The sequence below is a fragment of the Notechis scutatus genome, chromosome 6, assembly GCF_049901735.1.
Source record: "Notechis scutatus isolate UNSWTSFEM ecotype Mainland chromosome 6, rNotScu1.2, whole genome shotgun sequence".
NCBI classification, from domain to species: Eukaryota; Metazoa; Chordata; class Lepidosauria; order Squamata; family Elapidae; genus Notechis; species Notechis scutatus.
The window spans coordinates 50,687,567-50,712,701 of NC_142014.1; the positions used below are offsets into that span (position 1 = coordinate 50,687,567).

The 25,135-nt window shown below is 39.9% G+C and overlaps 1 protein-coding gene across 7 annotated transcripts in view; it reads left to right on the plus strand.

Annotated features, from left to right (window-relative positions):
• TCF20 (transcription factor 20) overlaps positions 1-25,135 on the plus strand; it is a 92,495-nt gene that overhangs the window by 52,256 nt on the left and 15,104 nt on the right. For 6 of the 7 annotated variants that reach the window (XR_015750106.1, XM_087968226.1, XM_087968225.1 and 3 more), the window contains one exon: positions 7,197-12,809. Coding sequence is in view for 6 of the 7 variants with exons in the window: in XM_087968226.1 (XP_087824352.1) it covers positions 7,233-12,809 (5,577 nt within the window). In the remaining variant the exon portion in view is untranslated. Of the gene's footprint in view, positions 1-5,385; positions 5,509-7,196; positions 12,810-25,135 lie in introns of all 7 variants that reach the window. The other variant, XM_087968224.1, reaches the window with a different exon arrangement.

A 25,135-nucleotide genomic window follows, 5' to 3' on the forward strand; every position in this document is an offset into this window, starting at 1 on the left:
CTGGCAATCAGCAGAATTAGCCTGCAGTAGTGCATTCTAACCACTGTACCATCATGGCTATTGCTGCTGCTATTATTATTACTATTATTATTATTACTATTACTGGTTCACTTTATAAAATTATTACAATATATATGCTCCCTTTGGTGAAGTAATATAACACTTCAATTGTAGGTATTGTAGTTATATAATTGAAAACATAATTCACAATGGCAATGACATAACCAAAGTGTTTGCCCTAACTATCTTGTGGTGATTATAGTTGGTGATTGAATTTCTTAAGAAAAAGCAGAATATTACTATACAACCTAACATGTCATATATTTTGTATATAATGCTGCCGTTTTTGTGGAACTGACTCTACTTGAATTTGCCTGATGATGTCTTCAGCAGTTTGCTTGGCACTTTTTCTCTTAGCCACATCATCTGCCAAATTCCTGCCCTCTCCCCTATAGCACACAGGATCTTCCAAAAATTACTTTTTCTTTCCCTTTTTGGATTTTGAATAACCTAAAGCAATGTAATATGATTCACATTTTCCATCTAAGTAAGAAAGTCTGTGAATCCATTAAGGTCCAGAAACAATTTGTAAAGGAGGCAGACATTACAGAACTCTTGATGACCTGGGGTGGGTAGCTGAATCACTATCGTTATCAGTAGTTTACTATTTTTCCACATTGAGAGGTGTCCATTACTTCCGGGTTGCCTATCCCTAGTTTAATAGATTTCAGCTAGACTGAAATCTATTAAGGTTTGCCTTTGTTCTAGATAAAGAATTAGCAGAGAGAGCAGGACTAAGAACCAGTTCCTACAGTAGCTGTAAACAACTTTGATTACCAGTGGCAATGTTAGTTTTGCATTTTGACTCCACTATTTTGGAAATCTGTTCCTGTCAGAAATATTGTTGCTATCATCACTGAGAGGCTAAGTACCTATCTTAAAACTAGAGACTTCAAATCAGAGGAGACTGAGAAGTAATTGTAGTGAGACTATTGCTGTTCTAAGTACATGTAGAAAATGATAACATTCATGTTTGCTGCAGTTACCTGGAGGTGGTTTTTATTTTAATGTGAGGTTGATTCTGTTTTTGTGCATAGATGTGCTTTGATTTGTTGTTGATTCCTGGTGACTGCTTGGACCAATCCCTGCAATTTTCTTGGCAAGGTTTCAGAAAGTTTGCCATTGCTTGCTTCCTAGGGCTGAGAGAGAATGACTGGGTAAAGGTCACTCTCAGCTGGCTTTGTGCCTAAGGCAGACTAAAACTCATGAACTCCTGATTTCTAGCCTGCAGCCCTAATCACTATGCCAGCCTGGGTCTCTGAGGTTAATTCATAGCTACCTCTTAAATTTTCCTAAAAAATATATGTTGCTAGATATTTTATATTTGTAATTTTTCATCTGTATAATAATACATGTTTCTGTTTGTATTCTCTGGGTTTTACCTGTGTAGAGTGAACTCTTGTTTACCAGATCACTTTTGTTCATTGCAATACTTTTAAGATATTTTTTCTGATGTTTTAGTTACTACATAACTAGGTAGTTCGTAAATTATTTTTATTGTCATAGTAATATTTGACTTATAACCACAGTTGGTACTGGAATCTCTGTTATTGAGGGAACTGGTCATTAGTAAGACAATCGTTTAAGTGCTTTGTGCAATGGCCATAATCTCAGAACTCCCATTTGCAGTTCTTAAGAAATCTCCCAGATTGTTAAATGGATGGAGAAAAAGGCTGCTTACTGCGAGGATTTCAGCTTTATGTGTATCTGAAATCCTTCTGGCAGGCAGCCCTTTCACTCTGAAACATTCCTGCAGCTCACCAAAGTATTTCCTCCATGCACAGAAGGGAAATCTTTCATGGGACTGCAGGAATGGAGCTGAAATCTTCATGATTTTGGCTCCTGGAGCTCACCAAGGGATTTCAGCCCCCTCCCTCCTCTGTGTTTGCAACCTTCCCTGTTGGTTTCCCCATTGACTTTTTGATGATCACAGATCATTTAGCAACCAGTTGTAAATGTAAACCAACTACCAAGTATCTGAACTGCAGTCATAGGAGGGGTGTGTGATGTTTTATGACAGGTGGTAAAACACTCTTTCTGAGGCTCTTAACTTTGGATAGTTGAGGACTACCTGTATGTGAAGGATTGGGAAATTTGGATTTCATATTTGCAACATTCCCAGTAAAATTTGGCCTACCTATTTCACAACAGTGGCACATAATCAACTCAGGCATGTTTTGTCTGCTCCAGATGGGCCAGATGCTTTGGTTGCTTCCAAGAAACCTGAAGTGCTTTTGTTTTTGATGGAGTCGATGTCTAAAACTTAATCCACATTATATTTCTATCAAAAACTAAAGAATAATTCCATGTGTATTAACCATGCATGACTGACAGGCCTCTTGATAAAGGAAATCAACCTTTGGTTTTTGATCATTTATAGTTACTCCTCTATACAGCAATAGACCAAAGTAAGAAAATTATCTTTGCTGAAGCTAGTTAAGATTATTGAGGTAGTTGCAACATTGGTTGCATAAAGAAATATTGCAGTGGATAAACCTTCCAGTTTAGGAGATGAAGCATTTTGTAGATCAAAATCAGCCAATATGTTGATGTGGAATTCTCATTTATCCACAAGTGCTGTCTCTAATTTGTTTTTGTTGTCCCTTTCTTTTCTGGCTTGGTATTGCAGTTTACACGTTACGCCAACTCTTGTATTCTAATTTGTCGTAGCATGTGAGGTAAGCTAGTGAGATTTCCCTAAAAGCTAACATGTACTTTTCTGATTTCTCTTCATCAATTGTAATCACTTCCTTCTAGTCCCTGTCTTCCCCTTTCCTTCTTTTTTTTTTCTTTTGCTTTCTCAAGTTTGCTAAAAAAATTTATCTCACCTTTATTATTGCTCTTCTTCCTGCATCTTCTTTTCCACCTTTTTATTTCTTCAGGAAAAACAGTGTCACTGATAATAGACTATTGGGAGGATGGTAAAAAGTGTTTTTCTGAGCAGTGGCAACAGTGATAAAAGCAGCCATGTTAAATTGACATTTCAATAAACAGTAGTAACTGCAAGAATATCACCATTTAAAGCAGTAATGCAAAAAAGTCAATAGCAGCTACTAGTTGTATTGGATGAAGTACATCAGTGTGTGTGTATGTGTGAGGGGAGTAGTAGTGATGTTTAGGTTTCATATATTTTACTTGCGAAAAATGTGATCTGTATAGTGCCTGATTACAAATGTTAAAGCCTCAAACAGTCTTGTTGCTTTTATCTTCTTACTGCTGAATTTTTGAAATAAAATTATGCAGTCTATTGTAACTTTGGGAAGTATTATTTATTTGTTCAAATCTATATTATACTTCTAGTGTTTTAACTCTAGCCTTAGCTGCTTATAACAATTCAAATATATTATTCCAACAATGAAACACTTAATGGAGGTAATTGGAACTGGAATTTCCATTGATAAGCAATAGGATCATAAAATGCAACATCAATGATTGTACCATTTACCGATGGAAATTCTGACACCAGTTGTGAAATGAATCACTGCAGGTGGTTAAACAAAGATGTCATATGATCACAATTTCTTGCCAGCTTCCCTATTGACTTTGCTTGTAGGAAGTCAGCAAATTTCTGATCATGTGACCACAGGATGCTGCAACATAATTGTGTTCCCAGAATATGATCACATGATTACATGCAATGTAAGTACAAGGACCAGACATAAATACCACTTGTTCATCACTGTCATAAATTTGAACAATTGCTGAATGAATGGTTGTTAAGTGAGGATGACCTGTAAATGAATTTGATAAATGACTTTATTATGATATAACTTATTTTTATTATGCTCTTTATATATAACATTTAAATTGAAAGCCAACTTGAATATTCATTTTGAACGTATAAGGTAAAAAAAAAAGGTAGAATGTTATTGTGGATAGAAGATGTAAGGCTCTTTGTTGGGTCCTTCTATTTCTCATAATGTAATTTAATTCATTTTAAACTTTAATTTGTTTAGAAGCTGGACTTAGACCAGAACTCTTAAACTGCGTAAAATAGATGTGGCATATTTTATGCAACTTCTTAAATCATAGATTTCCTAGAACACTTTAGTAGACACAGTAGATAAGATTTGTCTTTCATAATTTATGTGACTTTACCCAAAGTCTGAATAGAAGCAAAGTATAGCTTTTCCCACAGACTTGTAGCTTTCTGCTATTTGAGACCTTCCATATATTACACTACAGCTGTCATTGGTCACAGTCACAATCATCATCATGTATTAGGTTAGTAAAAATGTTGGATTAACACTGACTGGGAAGATTTGGTTTTGAGCCTTCTTACACAATAAAGCTGACTAGATAATTTTAAGCCAAGCCTTTAAGCCAATCAAGGATTGAAGAAGGTGGGTGGGAGGAATCACATATTTTTCTCTGAGCGAAAATGTCAGAGTATAGATGTAGGCTCTATTGTGTAGTGTTTTTAATGATAAACTGGCCATCCACATTTTTATTTTCTCAAATAGCTGCTTACAATTTCTTCATACATTTCACTCCAATGACCATAATCAAAGCTTTCCCAATTGCGGTCATTAAGGAAGCAAAGTGAAAGAGCTGCCAGCTAACGGAAGCAAGGCGGCTCCCCCCATGCGCAGAAGGGAACATTGGTTGGATACAGGAACGGAGCTCAGATATAAAGGATATGAGCTTAATTTCTGCAGCCTACCATAAGAGTTCCCTTCCCATCCATGCTCTCCCCTCCCCCACCCCATGTATATTCTCTGGACTGAAGAAGTATAGCATCCTTTCTGAGCTGTCTTCACTATGAATGGTTGTTAAATGACCAGTTGTAAGTCAAGGACTACCTGTAGTACACCTGTACTCAGAGACGTCAATAGAAGTTCTCTTCTTTTGGAATGTGGCTTCTGTGGGAAATACTCCTATAATCAACTGTGTCATGTGGTTATATATCTCAATGTTATAAACGTTTTTTACAGAAAATCTTCCAGAAAACTGGTTTCTATAATAGGAAGAGAATATAGCTTTTTTTTTTAAAGAGTTCATTTAAATAAATTACTCCACAAATTTTACAGGAAACTAAAAATGTATGTAAAATTTATTTCACTCAAAAGGTAAAGTAAATATGACCAAATGTACATATTTTTGCTTTATAGTATAACTGATAGATGGGTAGTCTAGGTAGATAGTCTTCAACTTATGCGGTGATCAAAATTGTTTCTGCAGATGTTTCTGCAAGGCAGTTTTTAAGTGACTCACTCCCGATTTTACAACACTTTTTCCCATGTTTGTTAAGCAAATCACTGCAGTTAAGTGAATCACTGCAGTTGCTATGCGAGTTCAGCTTCTTCCATTGACTTTCCTTGTCAGAAGCCAGTTGGGAAGGTCATAAATGTCAATCACAAGATTCCCGGGATGCTACAACTGTCATCCATACATGCTGGTTTCCAATCTCAAATTTTGATCATATGCCATGGGGATACTACGATTGTTGTAAGTGCCATTTTTCAGAGCCGTTATAACTTTAAATGGTCACTAAATAGATGGTTATAAATTGACTACTACCTGTATTACCCAATACTACTACTCATCTCAATTGCAATTTCATAAGCTTTATAACACCTCTCCAGAGATGTTAGTTTATTCATTTTCTAGTCTTTCAATATTTTTTTCAGATATATTTGTTATCATATTGTTGTGTAAAAGTGAGCTTAACTCCAGGTAACTATCCATTCAAAGTTATTGGCAAAATTACTTAAAAGAGTTTGCTAATGCCTTCTTCTAGAATATATTTTTACTGTTTTACTCTTGCCCTATTCTATGTCATCAAATCATTTCAACTGTTAGTTACCACATAGACAAGATTTTTCACCACTACAATCTTTCCAAACTTGGTTTTTCCAATCTACTTGTGGAGTACCTATTGCCATTGTAACCAAGTCTATTCATTTTGCTACTGGCCCTCCTCTTGTCTTTCCTTCTATTTTTCCTAACATTGGAACTTTCTCAAGAGAACTACATCTTTGCATAATGTACTCAAAGTAGGTTAATTTGAGCTTGGTCATTTGTACTTTAAGTGAGAATTCTGCATTTATTTGTTTGATAACCCATTTGCTTGTTTTCTTGGCTCTCCATGCTATTCTCGGGAGTCTTCTCCAACACCAACGTTCAAAAGCATATATTATCGTAGTCGATAGCCCTGGAATTCTCAAACATCTCCTATCCAAGTATTAACTCTCTTATCTTCTGGAATCAGCCAAATTTAGTCAAGTTCTGGTCCCTAAAGATTGTTGAGGAAGTAAATTAATTGGTTTATTTAGCTACTTATTTGATTTGGTTTCACTAGCAAGTCTTAGAACAATTTTAATTGTTTAGTAATTGCCTCAACTTTGGTAATTTAAAACAAATTATAGTTTTTGATAAACATATGCTTAAATCAGACTGCATTCATATATTTGAAGATAGACATAACCTGAATTAAATATTTAGAGTCATAGTGGGAGTATCCAGCTATTTTACATTAAATTTGTTTTGCTTAAATTTTATATTCAGATTTTTAACTATGCGAGGTGATGAATGTGTACAAATATTAATATTGCTGTTTATGTGAAATTATTGTTTGAATTTTGGGACAGCGAAAAAATGGGAATATAGGAATCTTTTATAAAATCCAAAAGCATCATTGGTGATGTCTTACTTGTAATTTTAAGTTATGCTCAACCTGGTGATTATTTTTCTGGAGCTGTAATTCACTTCATAGAACATGGTATTTGCTCCTTGATTAATATGATGCACATTCTGTATTTTTCACACCATAGATATGTTTTCAAACCGGATAAATATTTTAAAACTATTTCAAAGTTTTTCCAGTTCAAATATCCTCTGCTGTAACATTATTGTAAGCAATATGGAATTGCTTTTGGGGTTGGGGTCATTCTGATATCTGTCACAGCAGTTCTAACATGTAATAGGTGGAAAATAACTAATAAAAACAATCTTCTAAAATGTTCTTATAAAATACAGTAATTGTCCTCCTATTCTGTTTCCATAGCAGAAATTCATGCTCTTAGTGTCCTGAGGGGGAAAACAGTACTAGGTCAGTTAGTTGATAATATGTATATTTCTGTGACTTGGGAGACGTGAACAGTTGTGCTCATTTATTTGTCTTTTTTCTCTTTCAGGCAGGCTGTTAAGCTGTCAATCCGCAGCTGAACAGCATGCAGTCCTTTCGGGAGCAGAGCAGTTACCACGGAAACCAACAGAACTACCCACAGGAAGTACATGGTGCATCCCGGCTAGAGGAATTTAGCACTCGCCAGCAAGCTCAGATGTTTCAGAGCTTTGGAGGAGGTGGCAGTACTAGTGGACGTCGTGAAACAACAGGAAACTCTGCATCTATGGGTAGTGAAAGCTCTGGACATCAGAGTTATCAAGGTTTCAGAAAAGAAGCAGGAGAATTCTATTATATGGCATCCAGCAAGGATCCTGCAGCAGCAGGAGGACAACAGCTTCCTCAGCGTAGGCCTTCTGGACCAGTACAGAGCTATGGACCACCTCAAGGCAGCAGCTTTGGGAGTCAGTATGGAAGTGAAAGTCACGTGAACCAGTTTCAAACACAACACTCGTCACTTAGTGGAGTAACACATTATCAGCAGGACTATACTGGTCCTTTCTCCCCAGGCACTGCTCAGTACCAGCAGCCGGCATCTAGCCAACAACAGCAACAAGCGCAGCAAATGAGGCAGCAGCTTTATCAATCTCATCAGCCTTTACCACAGGCCTCCAACCAATCTGCCTCTAACACACCTCATTTGCAATCAATTCAACGCCCTTCAAATCTGCCTTCATCTACTTCTAGCTATCCATTAAGAATAGGTCAATATAGTCAGCACTATCAGCCTCCTGTTTCTTCCTCTTCTTCATTTCCTTCTCCTCAACGTTTTGGTCAATCTGGACAGAACTATGATGGTAATTATACTGTGAATGCTGGTTCACAGTATGAAGGACTTGCTGTAGGTTCAAGTGCACAAGCTTATGGGACTCAGTCAAATTATAGCTTTCAGACACAGCCAATGAAAAACTTTGAGCAGTCAAAGTTGACCCAAGGGACTCAACAGGCACAAGGACAAGGACAACAGGCACAACAACAGCAGGCTCCTTCGCAACATGTAATGCAGTATTCAAATACTGCTTCCAAATTGTCTCTTCAAAGTCAAGTGGGGCAGTACAATCAAGCTGAGGTCCCTGTAAGATCACCCATGCAGTTCCATCAGAATTTTAGTCCTATATCTAACCCGTCACCAGCTGCCTCTGTGGTTCAATCTCCAAGCTGCAGTTCCACACCATCTCCTCTCATGCCAAGTGGTGAGAATCTTCAGTGTGGACAAAGCAACATTCCAGTAGCATCTAGAAACCGCATTTTACAAATGATGCCTCAGCTTAGTCCAACACCTTCCATGATGCCAAGCCCCAGTGCTCAGGGTGCAGGGTTCAAAGGATTTGGGCTTGAAGGCTTGCAGGAAAAAAGACTTACAGATCCAGGACTAAGCAGTTTAAGTGCCCTGAGTAGTCAAGTAGCTAATCTTCCCAATACAGTTCAGCACATGTTACTCTCAGATGCTTTGGTGCCCCAGAAGAAAAGCTCAAAAAAATCATCAAAAAAACCAGAGAGCTGCACAAACTCAGAAGGTTCCTCTCAGGCAGAAGAACAGCTTAAGTCTCCACTAGCAGAGTCCATTGATGGTGGCTGTTCCAGTAGTTCAGAAGATCAAGGAGAAAGGGTGAGACAATTGAGTGGTCAGAGCACCAGTTCTGACACCACTTATAAGGGGGGTAATTTAGAGAAATCTCAGTCATCACCAGCACAGCCATCTCAAAATGAACCTGCAAAAATCACTACCAGCTCTGCAGTTGAGGAAGAAGCATCCTCCCCTCCTGATGGAAAAGAGGCCTTGATTTCTGTGGAGGTCCCCCCAAAGATCAATGAAAAGACAGTTGGCGTGATAGTCTCCAGAGAAGCTATGTCAGGAAGAGTGGAAAAATCAAGTGGACAGGATAAATCCCAACAAGATGATGCTTCTACAAGTGCTCAAGCATTGCCTTCTGCCTCTGCAGTGAAAGAGACTGGTCTTGTAGGAGCTCAGCAAGAGTCACAAGGTGGGAATAAAGGAAGCAGAGCTGGGGACAGCGGCACTAATCATAATGAAGATGGAAACAATCCACCTGGTCATGCTGCTATTGGCTCTAGTTTCTCAAGCAGAACAGAGCCTTCTAAATCCCCTGCTAGTTTGAGGTACAGCTTCAAAGATAGTATTGGGGTTAATATGCAAAGAACTTCTGGTACCTTTTCACAATATCCTTCAGGCCAGGATAAAGGGGAGTTTTCAATGCATAGTGAGCGAAAGGGCAGGAATGAAAAATTTCCCAGTCTATTGCAGGAAGTTCTGCAAGGCTATCACCATCATCCTGACAGGAGATATTCTAGAAATGCCCAAGATCAGCATGGAATCAGTGGAAGTTTAGAAGGTAGCATGAGACCCAATGTTCTGGTTAATCAAACAAATGAACTAAGTAACAGAGGCCTTTTAAATAAAAGTATTGGATCTCTTATGGAAGGTTCACACTGGGGACACTGGGATAGAAAATTAAGTGGCAATACAGCCGAGATAAAACAGATAAATTTGGTAGATTATCCTATACCTAGAAAGTTTGACTTAGATTCTACAGCTCATGAAGCTGGAGGAGTCTCCGAGAGAAGATCAGTTATTTGTGATATATCACCTTTGAGGCAGATTGCTAGAGATTCTGGGCCACATTCTGGAGGGCATATAAGTACTGATGGCAGGAGTGGAAGAAGTGACCGTCTGACTTCTGGTTTAAATCAGTCAGTCATCCTCCCTGGTGGCCTCGTAGCCATAGAAGCCAAACTAAAGTCTCACAGTGGGCAGATTAAGGAGGAGGATTTTGAACCTAAGACTTCTGCCAGCATCAACAACAAAAAATCGGGAGATCATTGTCACCATGCCAGTTTTAAACATGAATCTTACCGAGGGAATGCTAGCCCTGGAGCTGCAACACTTGATTCTGCATCAGACTACCTGCTACAACAGGATAGCCGAACAACACAGATGAGACGAGGACCTAGCAGAATAGGAAGCAGCCGGGAAGGAATGAGAGGTAAATCCCCCTCTCAATTTCATGATCTGGCAGATAAGTTAAAGATGTCACCTGGAAGAAACAGAGGTCCAGGGACAGATCTTCATCAGATGAATCCACATATGGTGCTTTCTGACAGGGTCAACCGGAGTTCCTTACATACTTCTTTCTCTTCAAATTCTGAAAGTTCATCTTTGGCTTCAGCATATCATGGTAATTCCCGATCCCATGTTTATGGTGATCCCAACCAAGGACTGAATTCCCAGTATCACTATAAAAGACAGCTATACCATCAACAACAAGAGGATTATAAAGATTGGAGTAGCAATTCTGCTCAGGGTGTAATTGCTGCAGCTCAACATAGGCAGGAGACAGCTAGAAAGAGCCCAAGACAGCAACAATTCTTAGATAGAGTAAGGAGTCCTTTAAAAAATGACAAGGATGGAATGATGTATCTCCATTCTGGTTCTTACCATGATGTGGGGTGCCAAGAAACCAACCGTTGTTTGTTGGGGGGAGAAAGCACTCATCAAAATAAGTGTTTGGAAGTTAAACACATGAATCAAAAGATTCAGCAACATGAATCAGGTTGGGATCTTTCCCGTCAGTTAACTCCTGGAAAGAACAGTGGCTCTCTAGGGACAAGTCAGAAGAGATTTATTTCACAAAATAGTGATACACATAGGCGAGATGATGTTGGTGATGTACTTAAATCTGCTAATGCCATGGTAAGAATTCCTGGCCAAGAAGATCAATCTCCTCAAAATCCTTTAATAATGAGAAGACGAGTCCGTTCATTCATTTCTCCTATTCCAAGCAAGAGGCAGTTGCAGGAAATGAAAACTAGTGGGATTGATGACAAAGGACGCATATTCCCTTCATCAAAGGATGGAGTTGATAAAACTCTCAATTCTTATGCCCATTCCTCTCAAAACCAAGATATTGGCAGATCATTCTCAAAAGGAGAATCATCTAGGAATCTTCCAAGTCCTGATAATCGAAACTGTTCCGGTGTTTCCATCACAAGCCCAGCTAAAACAAAAATTCTTCCCCCACGAAAGGGTCGTGGATTAAAGTTGGAAGCTATTGTTCAAAAAATCACCTCTCCCAGTGTTAGGAGGAGTGCATCTTCAAATTGTGCTGAGACTGGTGCAGATGCAGTCACTCTTGATGATATTCTGTCTCTAAAGAGTGGCCGCCCAGAGAGTGGGAATATTGTCAATCATGAAGTAGGAGAAGAAAATATAAAAGTAGAAGTGTTAGATCGAGAAAATCAAGTACTGACCAATGAAATTTCTCGGACAATATCTTCTGAAGATTGGCATGATGATAGAGATGAGATTGTGAAAAAAGAGCTTTCTGAACATGCCACTGTTGGCAAGGACAGTTCAGTGGCTATCTTGATTCCAGCATCTTCGCAGAAATCTTTTGGTCAAGGAAGAATAGATGGATCTGTAAATTTTTCTGAATCAAAATCAATTCAGCCAACCAATATTTTGGCTCCCGAAACAAATGTAAAGCCAGAAGAAAAAGATGGAGGTACCATTATGACACCCAAGTCAGATCCCTTTCCACCAAAGGGATATTTCCCTTCTGGTAAGAAAAAGGGAAGACCTATCGGTAGTGTAAACAAGCAAAAGAAGCAGCAACAATTACCGCTTCCATTAGTGCCAGAAGCAGTGCAGCTATCGGAGGAGGCAGTAGACGGTGAACCAAAACCTAAGAGACAGCGAAGAGAGAGGAGGAAAACTACAGCACAGCCACGAAAACGGAAACCAAGACGAGCTGCTCCCATTGTGGAGCCTCAAGAACCAGAAATCAAACTAAAGTATGCTATTCAGTCTCTTGATAAAACTGATACTAGGAATAAATCTTTTTTCCCTTACATTCATGTGGTAAACAAATGCGAGCTAGGTGCTGTATGCACAATAATTAATGCAGAAGAAGAAGAGCAGAATAAATTGATGAGAGGTCGAAAAGGACAGAGGTCATCAACGCCACCTCCTAGCAACGCTGAGAGTAAAGTACTGCCTACTTCCTCTTTTATGCTACAAGGTCCTGTTGTAACAGAGTCATCTGTTATGGGCCATCTAGTCTGTTGCCTTTGTGGCAAATGGGCCAGCTACCGCAACATGGGTGATCTCTTTGGACCTTTCTATCCGCAAGATTATGCAGCCACACTGCCTAAGAATCCCCCTCCTAAGAAGTCCACAGAGATGCAAAACAAGATCAAAGTACGACATAAAAGTCTTTCTAATGGTTCCAAGACTGACACAGAGGAAGAAGAGGAGGAGCAAGAGCAAAAAGAACAGAGAAGCCTGGCTGCCCACCCACGTTTTAAAAGACGACATCGCTCTGAGGACTGTACTGGGGCTTCTCGGTCACTTTCAAGAGGCACTGCTTGTAAAAAAGCAACCACTGAGAGTGGCAGTGTTGGTGAAAATACTTCTTCAGACTCTAAACCCCCCATACCTACTTCTGAAGGTGGTCCCGAGTTGGAGCTACAAATTCCTGAACTACCTCTTGATAGCAATGAATTTTGGGTCCATGAGGGCTGTATCCTCTGGGCCAATGGGATTTACCTAGTCTGTGGCAGGCTTTATGGGCTGCAAGAAGCTGTGGAAATAGCTAAAGAGATGGTGAGTACTCTATATCAACGATGAAATGTGTCTTTTACAACTGTGATGATATTTATTGCATTCTAATTTTCTTCTTTCGCCATGTCTTAAACATATTTGTGCCACTGTAATTTTATGGATTGTTTATATGAGCCAATTTCATAATTTCACATTATTCAAAATTATTTTGGGTTGAAATTCATAGAATCGTTTTATGCTGTGATTATTGTATTCTTATTAGACTATACATTTCCTTAAACAAATGATATTGCTGGGTTTAATGCTTGTAAAAGATAACATTTCCTTTTTGATCATGTTGAATTTTTGTTCCTGTGATATGATAATGATATGACCATACGATATGATAACTGTACAGGTAATCCTCATCTTATAACCACAATTGAGACCAAAATTTCTGTGAGATCTAAGTGAGATAAGTGAATTTTGCCCCATTTTACGACCATCCTTGCCATAATTTTTAAGTGAATCACTGCAGTTGTTAAGTTACCATATTAACACAGTTGTTAAGTGAATCTGGTTTCCCCGTTGACTTGGCTTGTCAGAAGGTCGCAAAAGTTGATCACATGACCAGGACACTGCAACCATCATAAGTATGAATCAGTTTCCAAGCGTCTTGATCATGTGACCATGGGGATGCTGTAATGGTTGTGTGGAAAATGGCCATAAGTCATTGTTTTCAGTGTCATTGTAACTTTGAACAGTCACCAGATGAACTGTTGTAAGTCAAGGACTACCTGTACTCCTCAAAAAAAGTATAGATATGATTGCCATTGCCTACTTCCAAGATGTTTTTTTCACTTCTTAGTTTACCTTGCAGCTCTGTAAATTCTTGGTCTCACAATAGTAGCCAGGAATGGTCCTGCTTAGGGTTTAGGATCAGCCAAGTTTAGTTAATGGGAGTCAGTTAACTGGTCTTAATAATCTGATACTACAAAGAAGCATTTGCTGTTGGCATATTAAAAACATTTTCCGTATTCCTCCACACTTTTTTCTTTCAATTGGTAAAACTCTGAAAGAAGTGCATTTTATAAGTTAAAGTTTAGATCAGATATGAAGATTGGAAAGAAAAGCAAATTAGTTGCCGGAAGATACCTTTAGATTTTCAAAGGACTTACTTCAACTAGTTTCTATTTAATACTGTCATTTGAGGATGATTTTGCATTTTTAATTACTTGAAATTAAGCCTGGGTGACTTTGTGAGTCTGTGTGTATACAGCCACATGCTTTACCTTTTCTTCTCCAAAGGGTTGGGTTCAGGGGTGGGATCCAACTGGTGTAACTACCGGTTCGGTGGCTATATGTCGCGCACACAGGCGCGCTTCATGCACATGTGCGTGTGTGCAATTAACAAACTGCTGAGCTACCTGGACAACTGAGCAGCGCTGCTGTGTACGGGTGCGCAGCATTTGAAAAAGCACTTTTTTCCTGCTTTTTCAACTGCGGCTGTGCCGCGCAAAGCAGCTGAGGATGAAAAAGCAGGAAATAAAGGACAGGTAAGAGCCCGGGCTGACGGGTGGGCCAAAACAGCAGCAGACACAGAACTGGTTCTGTGTCTGCTGCTCTTCAGAGCTACCCGTTCTACAGAACCGGTAGAATCCCACCCCTGATTGGGTTTTTAAAATTCCAAACATTCATTGATCTGCAATGTTAGCTTGCTTTCTTGTACAAACACTTTTTTCAGATTCTAGGTCTATCCAGATAATTTCCAGAATGGAAGAGAGACCAGAGAATATATTTAAAAATCAGATAATGCAAATGAGTTCTTACATCTTGACATAATAAAGGCAAACTTCCAAAGACTTCTAAACTTTTGAACTGTCAAAATGTTGTTTGCCACAGAAGGTGAATGGGAGGTTTTAATGCTCTAGCTGTTTCTTAGTTTGTCTCGATAGTTTATGGTTTAGAAGTAAAGAGATTTTCATTGCACATTTTAAGAGATCTTAAGAAATTTTAAGAGATTGCTATTCTGGACTGTAAGTAGTTTCTTCCATTCATGCTGAGACATTTTTTTCTTTCTTTGGCTGGGAAAATTAGATTTACTGTGTATTTGCTGGTTTGCTTTTGAGTGTGGCATCTTAATTATACATTTTTGTTATTTTAAATTTATTTATTTGCCAACTTTATATGGCCACACTTCTCACAAAACAAGTGACACCAGGTGACAACATAGCTAAAAACTATATATGCAAAATTATAATTATTATTATGGTTCATTGCACAGTCCATTGGCTGTTTAGATTGGATTTGGTTGGTTTTATCCACCTATTGAGTCCTTCCCAAGGACCTGGGTAGACAGATGTTTTGTGATGATGTTAAAAATATCATTGCAGGATGTAAACTGTTCCAAGTAAAGCTGCCTTTTGCAGTTGATGGATGGTCAAGGTAATAAGAGAAATATTAGACAAAGACCAGATGTCAATAACAATGAAATTACTGTATCTCACCAGTTCTCTGGGTTACCCAGACCTGATGTGGCACAACCAAATTTTGAAGGACTTCTAGAAAATCAGCATGGATGGAGTCAGCGTCATTTAATTAAATATAAAGTCTAGCAATGATTGCTCTTTTCTTTTCACTCATGTATGTATGTAAATCAGTACTGAAAGTGTAATAGTAATAATTATGGAATGTGTGTTCATGACAGTATAGCCAGAGGACTACTGCTTGGTATCTTTAATTGTGGTAAGATTCATACCTACTAGTATAAATGTAGTGTTAAATTCATATTAGAAAATTGAATTGTCATTGCTATTTTTCCTAGGACAATACAAAGGTTGAGAAACTAATATAACCACTACTATCTATCTGAACACTAATAGTTCTGTCCTTTTAAAAATGGGTTAGTGCAATGGGATTTAGGTTATTACTATTTTCAGTATTTTCACTGTTGTCAATATGGGACTAAGTTGAGGAGAAAAGCAGAATGCTATGAAAAATTATGTAAGTAGTTGAAAGTCAGAAGTTACTGATAAACACAAATAATCAAAATTTAAAAGTAGCTGCAACTACATTTATATTTCCATTATTGGGAAACTTTGAATTTCTACAAGTTAATCAAACTATAAAAGTTGGAGAATACCATAGAAGGAAGCCAGCTCATTCATATTGAAAAACATTGCTGGACTTGTGGACTCATGGAAAAACCCCTGTTCCTTATGTATTTGTAGCATTCTTCTTGTAAACAAATTTCTAAAAATGCTAATATTTAATTTTTTACACATTTACTTTGCACAAAACCTGGTAAATTTTGTGTCTAAAGCTTTTACATTAATACAATTGTATGTTAATAGTCAAATGAAAGCTGTTGTCATGTTTTCTTGTATATTATTGAATGTGTTTTTTAATCCATGGGAATTATTTGATTTAAGCATTCACTTAGACATTCATCTGGACAAGTCCCTACAGTTTTCTTGGCAAGGTCTTTCAGAAGTGATTTGCTATTGTCTTTTCCCTAAGACTGAGAGAAGGTGATGGCCCACGGTCACCCAACAGGCTTTGTGCCTAAACACATGGTCTCCTGGTTTCTAGCCTGATATCTTAACTGTTATCATGTAATAGTATGGCTTTAATCAAGTAGCAAAAGAAAAAGATTAATTTAAAGTACTTTTAAATTTTTTTGCATTATTTGTAAATAATACACATTTTTAAAATTAAAACACTTTGGAGACTGGACTATTTTCTGGACTATCCCAGGACTATTTCAAACACCCATCTATCATTGCACATGTGTTCTCAGGTTTGCCAAAAAATTGTAGTCATCCACCTACCTTGGAAGTGATGGTATTGATTTGGGCAATGTTTTCCTTGATTCTTGTCTGCTCTGTTGATGTTATGTGTGTTTTAGCAGGCATGGAAGCTCCAATGATTGTTTCTATACTTTTTGTCTAAAAAAGGTTTGGGGGTCTCCAGACCAGGGATGTCAAACTGGAGGCCCAAGGGCTGTATGCGTCATGCACAGGCCACACCCACCCCAGCTCTGCAAAGGGAAAAAATACCACGAAAACCTAATGTAACAGCAATGTGACGCCATGAGTTTGACACCCGTGTTCTAGACTAAGGATAAAGCTAATGTTATTTTTGTACCTGCTCTATTTCTTCAAAAAATGGGGCCAAGATTTCTTTTTGTCCTTGTTTTCTACTAGGACTCTGTCAATAATGTTCCAAAATACTGTTTCTTTCTCCAAAAAAAGGACTTAGTAGTATCATTACTGATGGCTTACCTCCCAATGCTTGAGTCACCAATCTATGTAGCTAGCATGCCAGAAGCCATGAATCTGATTGCAGATTATAAGTACTCTGTAGATATTTGTTCCATGAGCTCTGCTGATGTCTTTTCTTAGACATTTGGCTTCTCTTTGAATTTATGAAAGGTTATGTGTCCAAACTATTATAGCTCAGGCAATATATGAGATACCTGCAATTCTGTCTCCAATTCTCAGGGCTACTTCTTTGAGTGCTGCTTTTAGAGCTCTTTCTGTTGTATGCTGCATTGGATTTGCAGTTACCTCCCTTCTCTCTTTGAAGCAACTGATTTGGAAATCAATACTGCTACTGGTTCAATAGTGCTAGGTGTTGGTAGCATTTGATCCATTAAGTATCATTAGAAAAAAGTCACATTGAACTTTCTTTGATGTGAATGTGTGGCTTGGGCAGTCCTTAGAAGATGATTTCCTTTTCTTCAAAATTCCACAAAGTCTAAGCCTTGGATGCCTTATATAACTCTCTCCTTCATTTGCTTACAGGATATGGGGATTCCTCCTTATCACATAGTGTGTTGAAGGCTGAGGATCCCAAGCATGATTGGCTCTTTCTTCCCTTCTCTCTGTTCCTACCAGGTTGGGTGCCATTTCTATGTCATATGGTATCTTCACTCATACCTTTATGGTGCCTCATTCTTTGTGTGTGTGTTCTTGAAGAGGATTGTGAATAAATAGCAGCTTGTTTGATTAACTTCTGGTAGGTTTCCTACCTTTCCCTAGGCCTAGCAAGATTGGACTATCAGGGCTTATGCTTCCCCAATATATCATCCATTCCAATATTCTATAGAGAGATGAAAGATTCAACTAAGGTATCATTAATGTGGTCTGGAAGCCCTGGGTGTTACTGTGTGAGGATCTTATCTGCTGAACAGTTGCCACCACTAGTTGCTTCAGTTGATGCTTCCTAGTTCTTAGTGCATTGCTTGCCTCTGCTTTCTTTACTATCTCTGGGAGCCTTCTGCCTCCTTCATCAGCCCAGTTCATAAGACTTGGTGATAGTTTTGGCTCTGATGCTTTGATTTCTGATCCTGAGCCTGCATCTATCCCTATGCTGAAGTACATCTTTGATAGGCTGATCTATCAAGTTTCCTATTGCTGGAATAGGAAGTGCAGGCACTCTTAACACCCACAATATGTGTTGCCTCTTTCACCTCAGCTTTAGCTCTCTTTCTTTCTCACTGGTTTTTTCTCTCTCCCCCTTCCCCCCCCTTATTATTCTAATTATTCTAATTTCTAGTTCTTAGAAAAGCCACTGCCTCTCCCAAGACAGAGCTTAAAGACTGAAAAGAGTAAAAAAAATTCAAAAGGGTAAAAAGGTTAACAAGGCAGCATGAGTGTCCTCAAGCCACCAGCCATTGCCAAGATTGCATCTTACTCTTAGACTCTCTGTGCCACTTGGCAAAGCCAGGTCTTAACACTCTTTTGAAAAGCCAAAAGAATGGGGGCTTGTCTCTTCTCTGGGGCTAAGGTGTTCCAGAGAGCTGGGATAGTAGCTTAGAAGACTCACCTCCTACATCGCATCAGTTGAAATTTCTTGACTGATATGCAGCATACCTACCTGTCTATCCAGGTGGACAGGTAGATGAAGAGCTTCACAGGTAATAGCCAACACCTTAAATTGGACCCAGAAGCAAACTGACATCCAGTGCAGCTCGTGTGGGAGCAGTCTTACATGCAGCACCCTAAGGACACCCAAAACAGCTTGTGCTGCTGCATTCTGCCTACCAGTTGCAGTTCCCATACTCTTCAAGACTTCATGTAGAGCAGAGGTTGCCAACCAGTAGTCAGCAGACCACTGCTGGTCCATGAGAAATTTTTTGTGGTCCACAGCGCACCTGTGTCTGCAACGGGTGATACCGGCAGCGGATAGACTGATGCCTGTGGGGAGGGAGGGTGGCACGCAGGAGATTGCAGCATCAGAGCCCTTCCCGGGTGTTCCCTGGCCTGCAAGGGGAGGGCGCAATCTCCCGCACCCCTCCCCTCAGGAGCTGCTAAGCGCTTGCTGCCCCTCTGGCAGTTGCCAAGCCTCCTCCCACCATGCTTCTCTTCCTTACCAGAAGCGCTCACACGCCCAGTGGGAAGGAGGAGGCTTGGTGGGTGCCAGAGGGGTGGTGAGCGCTTTGTGGCTCCTGAGGGGAGGAGTTAAGCATCCCCCTCGCAACATCTTCGCCTGAGGGCATCGCTGGCAGCTCAGGAGTTCCACGCTCTTCCCGCTGTTGCTCGGCCTCCTTGATGCGTGGAGGCAGGAGGCAGCAACCACGACACAGGTTTGCTAGGGAGACTGCAGGATTGCCCCACTTCCCCGCCAGCCGTCTGTTCTTCAGCACATGGCTCATCGGACTCCGGACATCAGATTCCCACCACCCAGCACCAGTTCAGAGGTTCCTTCCCACCCCACCTCCAAGGACGGGGGGGGGGGGGAGAGAGAAAGGGAGAGAGAGACAAGACAGAGAGGGAGAAAGGGAGAAGGGGGGAGAGAGACGACACAGAGAGAGCGAAAGAGGGAGAAAGGGGAGAGGGAAAGAGAGAGAGAGGAGGGGGAAAAGAGACAAGACACAGAGAGAGAAAGACAAGACACAGAGGGGGGGGAAGAGTGAGACAAGACACAGAGAGAGGGGGGAGAGGGAAAGAGACAGATGAGAGAGAGAGAAAGAGAGATGAGAGATCCCGGTGTTTTGTTTTCTGTGGGAAACGAGTCCAAATGACTCTTTGAGTATTTAAGGTTGCAGAAACAGGCAGCCAAGCTAAGTGCCTGAAGAGCCCCATCCCGTCAGTGGGAGTCCAGGCACTTCAGCGTGTGGCATATTAGTGGTCCACAGGATTTAAAATTATGAATTTGGTGGTCCCTGAGGTCCAAAAGGTTGGAGTTCCCTGATGTAGAGAATATTGCAGGAGTCCATCTGGGAGGTTATCACGGCATGTGTGGTGAAAGGAGAGCTCCTTGATCCAGGAAGGAGCATAACTGGCATATAACCCAAAGTTAAGCAAAAGCCTTCCTAGCCATGACTGCCACCTGCTCATTGAGTCATGAGTTCACAAGGATCTATTAATGATGCACCAAGTCTGTCTGGGGTAGTGCTATCCCATCCAAGTCCAAAAATGGTAAAGTCCCAAATACAGAGGAGCCATCAACCTATATCCACTCCATCTTACCACAGTTTTATTGAACCCTGTTGTGTCCCCCATTGCTTAGTTTAAACATAGTCAAAGTCCCAGTAGATTTGTATGTTTTGTAATTATGTTTAGCAGCTACTCTACTTAGGCTTTGTATTTGTTATGATTTCTCAGATTTATGCCAGGCCAGAGTTGCTGCAATGTGGGATGGACAGCATATAAATTTAATAAATAAAACTAATATTTTTGAGTTTTATCTTCTAGCTAGATATGCCTAACACTTAAAAGTAAAATAATTAAAATACACGAGATTAGGCATTCTATGTCATGTGAAGTGCTGGATTTTATTGGGAAGTTATTCTGCAACTTCCTGTTGTGTGCCAGTTACAACCTTTCCTGGATAGGATAGCTTTCCATTCCATCACTCATGCCCTGCCTGTCTCCCGTTTGCAATGCATTCTACCTATGGCTACCCTTGAAAAGGATCCAGAAGCTTCAGCCAATACAGAATGTGGACAGACAAACACACAGTTGTGAGCTGGTTAATACCCTGAAAGCCCTCCCCATGCCTTTTAATGAATTTTTAATAGTGCTTGCTTTTTTAAAATTGTCTCTGTGTGTATTGTTTTGTGTGGTTTTTAACGATTTGTTTTAACCAGAGTCCCTCTGTGATGAAGATGGGAGATTTTAAAATTTGATAAATAAATTTATTGAATACACTGTTAACCTGTTGTTTGGCAAAAAGATTCCTCGGGTAATATAAAAAAATCCATGTTGATTTTTTTCATAAACACAAAAAAGTAGTTAGGAAATCATTAAGATGTTAGACTGAGAAACCCTGGTTGAAGACCAACCTTAAATAAGACAGCTTATTGGATGACTTTAGCCAATTGCCATTTGTCACCTCAGTCTACTTTGCCAATGGCTGTTAGAAAAGATAGGGAGTTGAACTAATGAAGTAATATAACTCTTACAAATAAATTAATACATAAATAAAGCAAATGCCAGCATAATTCCTTAGTTATGCAATTTATAATGAAACTCCTAGGATGAAAATATTATGTTATATACGCATGTTGCTTTCTGGACTTGAAGAACCATAAAGATTTCCAAGATGGAACATGGGTCAGCTGAATTGGAATATCATATGTTGGTAATATTTATTACACTACAAGATCTTTAAAAAAGAGAATAAGCAAAAGCTCTACTGTGTATTTCTTTAGAAACAGCATATATTGCCTCTATCAGAGTTATAATGTGCTTCAGGTTCATTATCAAAAAGCTGCTTCAAGTTGCAAAACTAGTGTCTGTCTCTTTAAAAGTATTTTCCTGGGATTGTACGTTTGTCCTCTACAGTTGTTGTGTGATTCTAGAAAAAAAAGACACGGCAGCTTTAACCTTACCCATTTCAAAGAGAGTGGGGTTTATATGAGATTATGGTTAGTTATAGTGCTCCTCCCCACTGCCTACACCTAACTTTGCCATCTTTTTCCTCCTCCTCCTGCTGGCCCAGGATCCAGATGCTTGACAAGGGTCCAGGCCTGGGATGTACACAGTGAGCATGACAGGGAAGCATAGCTTTGTCTGCAAAGGGAGCTTGCCAGGCCGAGCTGTGGAAGAAGCATTGAGGCAAACAGTGGGATCCCCATTGGTGGGAGAAGGTGGAGAGCTGCTAGCAGATCCCCAGGCAAAGTTGGAGTCTTGTGTGGGAAGTGCTGTTCTGGATGGTGGCATAACTGGAGGAGGTAGAGGGATACAGACTTCTGAAGGCACATTCTGCAGCTCGTGTTGGAAGCACTTCTGGGAAGCCTTGTCCTGAAAATGCCTCTGGCGAAGCCTCACAAATAGTGGCTTTGCAGGAGGCACTTCCAGAGGCAAGGCTTTGCAAGAGAAGCTGTACAGGAACTCAGAGGCTGCTTTTTGAGTTTTTGATTTTTTTTGCAGCAAAGGCTAGCCCAGCCTTATCCAAGAGTGCAAACACAAAGGAATTTTTTTGTGCATCATGGCTCTGGAGCTGCCTTTGGCTTTTTTTCCCCACAGCCCAGCAGCCAGGCCCAAAATACCTTGTCAGTAGTGAAAACAAATTCTGTGACATCATGACAAATACAAGTGTTCTTCCCTGACATTTGCAGATAAATAAAATAATGGTACTGCTTCCATACTGACACTAGCACTAGCAAGTAGCTATTCTGGCAGATTATCTCAATATGTGGAATTGATGAAGGAGGAGGTCATGCAACTCATTTAATATAGTAGGCAGTGGATACTTGTCCCTGATTAAAATTAATGGTATTTCTTAAGTAGAACTGTTTGATGCATAAATAATATTAGATATGGGACAAAGGTTAGGATGCTTTATTTTAATAAATGATCCTTTCAGTCAAAGTCAGAGAGTACTTTGTGTGGAAATTTGTGCCCCATAGTTTATTGAAAGAAGCAGATGGTCTCTGGTTCCAGTACTAGAGAGATTGAAGCTATTATTTTGTCAGCAAACCATGGAAAACAGCAACAGCTGTCAAATTGCAGGCTTATTTGAGGGTAGGGAAGCTGGCAGAAGCAACAGATGAACTGTCCTTGGTACAGTAGGTGGAATTGCAGTTCAGTAGGAATTACTTTTGAATGGGTACTTGAGAGTAATTTTAATAATGTAGCAGCTTGAGCAGACCATTCAAAGAAAAATATAAATCTCTGTACTTTGTAAATCAAAGTCTAGATAGTATTTTTTTAAAGTAAGGGATAAAAAGTTAGGAAACACAAATAACATCTCTGCAATTTGAATACATTTTAAGAAGGTTGAAGAAAGTTATGTTATTGGTATGTTTGAAATATTTCCAAAATGAAAGCTAGTGAATTGAAAATTCATTGGCTATGCACTACTGGTAGAAATTCTTCTAATAATTTGTTAATAAACTGGGACCAAGCACTTTGTTCTCCTGAAGCACAAATTATTTATTATGTGTATAGGTAGCAAGTAATAAAATGTTAGTGATTTGAACTCAACACCTAACCCTGGTTACTTGCACCTGATGTTAATAAATTCAAAAGAAACAATCTGTCAAGGCTATAAATGAGTTACTTCCTAAAATTATACTAATTGTGGTAATATTCAAGTTACATAAAATATACCTATGTAGCAGAAATGTGAACTGTGAATGTCTGGCAGATTAACATGCACAAAATCTAGCCATATGCAATGTAATAAATAGCAATTCATCTATAAGTAGCATCTGAGCATAGGTCAGATCTAAGCAAATAGGATAACTGCTGATCAGACAGGAGATAAATCTTATTTTAATGTCTTTATCAATGGAACAATGAACAAGTACACATTCTGTGGTTCCCATCTCTCCAGAATCACAGGGGCAGAGCCTTTCACCCAATGCCACCTTTTTGTTCTGACCTAGGCTTCCCCAAAAAGCATTAATCAGACTCTTTGTCCCGGCAAAACCCCTTTTATTAAACGAAGTTGAATTTCTTGCATTCACATTCAGCCAAAGGCCTGGGAAACAGTCTTTCAAGGGTGTAATTAAGATCACAGACCTTATCTAGTTTGGAGAGCTACCAAGTAAATATTTTCAACCGCAATGCTGATGAAGGACTTGGCAAAGAGTCTCTGCGATACACAGACAGATCTTCACATGGCTGCAACGAACGAATTGTTTCCTGCAAAAGCCCCCTCCCCTTTTGTTCCTCTTTTAATCCCCATGGGAGGGGCCATTCACCGTCCACCTGCGGCTTTATTCCCACATCAACCCTTAGTTCGTAATTGTTCTTTTCTTTTGGCAGCTCTGTGCATGCACAGGCTGGGAACCGGCTCCAGCTGCTCCCCCGCCTCACTGCTGTCCGACTCCACAGGCAGTTGATCATTGCCAAACTGCCCTGGCCCCATCTCTGCCTCTGACGCAGAGCCCTCGTCTGAGCCTTCTTCAGCCTCCAGGACTGGCCCATGTTCCTCCCCAATGTCCTCACTGTCCGAATCTGCTGCCAGCTCTGCTAGCTGCTGGCGGTCCACAACACTTTTAGATTTGTCATTCAAAACTTCAGAAGAACAACATGACATTGGATGAGGGTGAAAGGTTTCCTATGGCTTTGTGAGCTAGCTAGCAGAAATGACTATTACTTAGTCTTTGCTGATGATAGTAAGGCATAGGAACTGGAGCCCAAAAGCACTGTGTGCAGAGAACGTCATCGAATTGTGTGGAGTTCAGATAATTGGTTTTGTGAATTAACCCCTGGAAATAGTCTAGAAGAGGAGTGTCAAACTCAAAGCCCAGGGACCTGATCCAGCCCACAGGGTGCTTAGATCTGGCCCACGGGGCCGCCCTGGAAACAATGAAGGATTGACCCACGGTGCCTCTGCCAGTGAAATGGGAGCTCAGGAGGGCTACATGTGGCCCTCCTCAGCTCCACTTTCGCTGGCAGAGGCTTGCAGGAGGCCCTCTTAGCCAAAAATGGAGCTCAGGTGCCCATTTTCACAGGCAGAGCACTTGGGCTGCCCCCAACATGAATGATGTCGAGCTGGCCACAACCATCCCGTGTGTCGTCCGTCCCCCGAGGTCAAACACAACCCTGATGCGGTCCTCAATGAAATCGAGTTTGACACCGCTGGTCTAGAAGGATACCGTGGTCCATAGTTTTAAACTATCTTGTTTCATTGAGTGAATGACAGCAAACTCTGAAGGGGGAAAGAGATAGAAAATGTATCTGCTATTCCCATCCTATCAGGGTTGGGTCATCAATGTTTTTCATATGTAATGATGGAAGGCTCCCAATTAATAGCTATACTACGTTGCAAAAAAGATATTGAACAGGCTGTGTCTCCAAACACAAGCCTCTTTTCCACTGATAAAATCAGTTCAAAGCTAGTAATTATTTATCATAAGCAAATGGGAGAAATTCCGGAGGGCAGAAATAGTATCATCTTAGAAGTAAGGTTTCCAAGATGCTACTGGA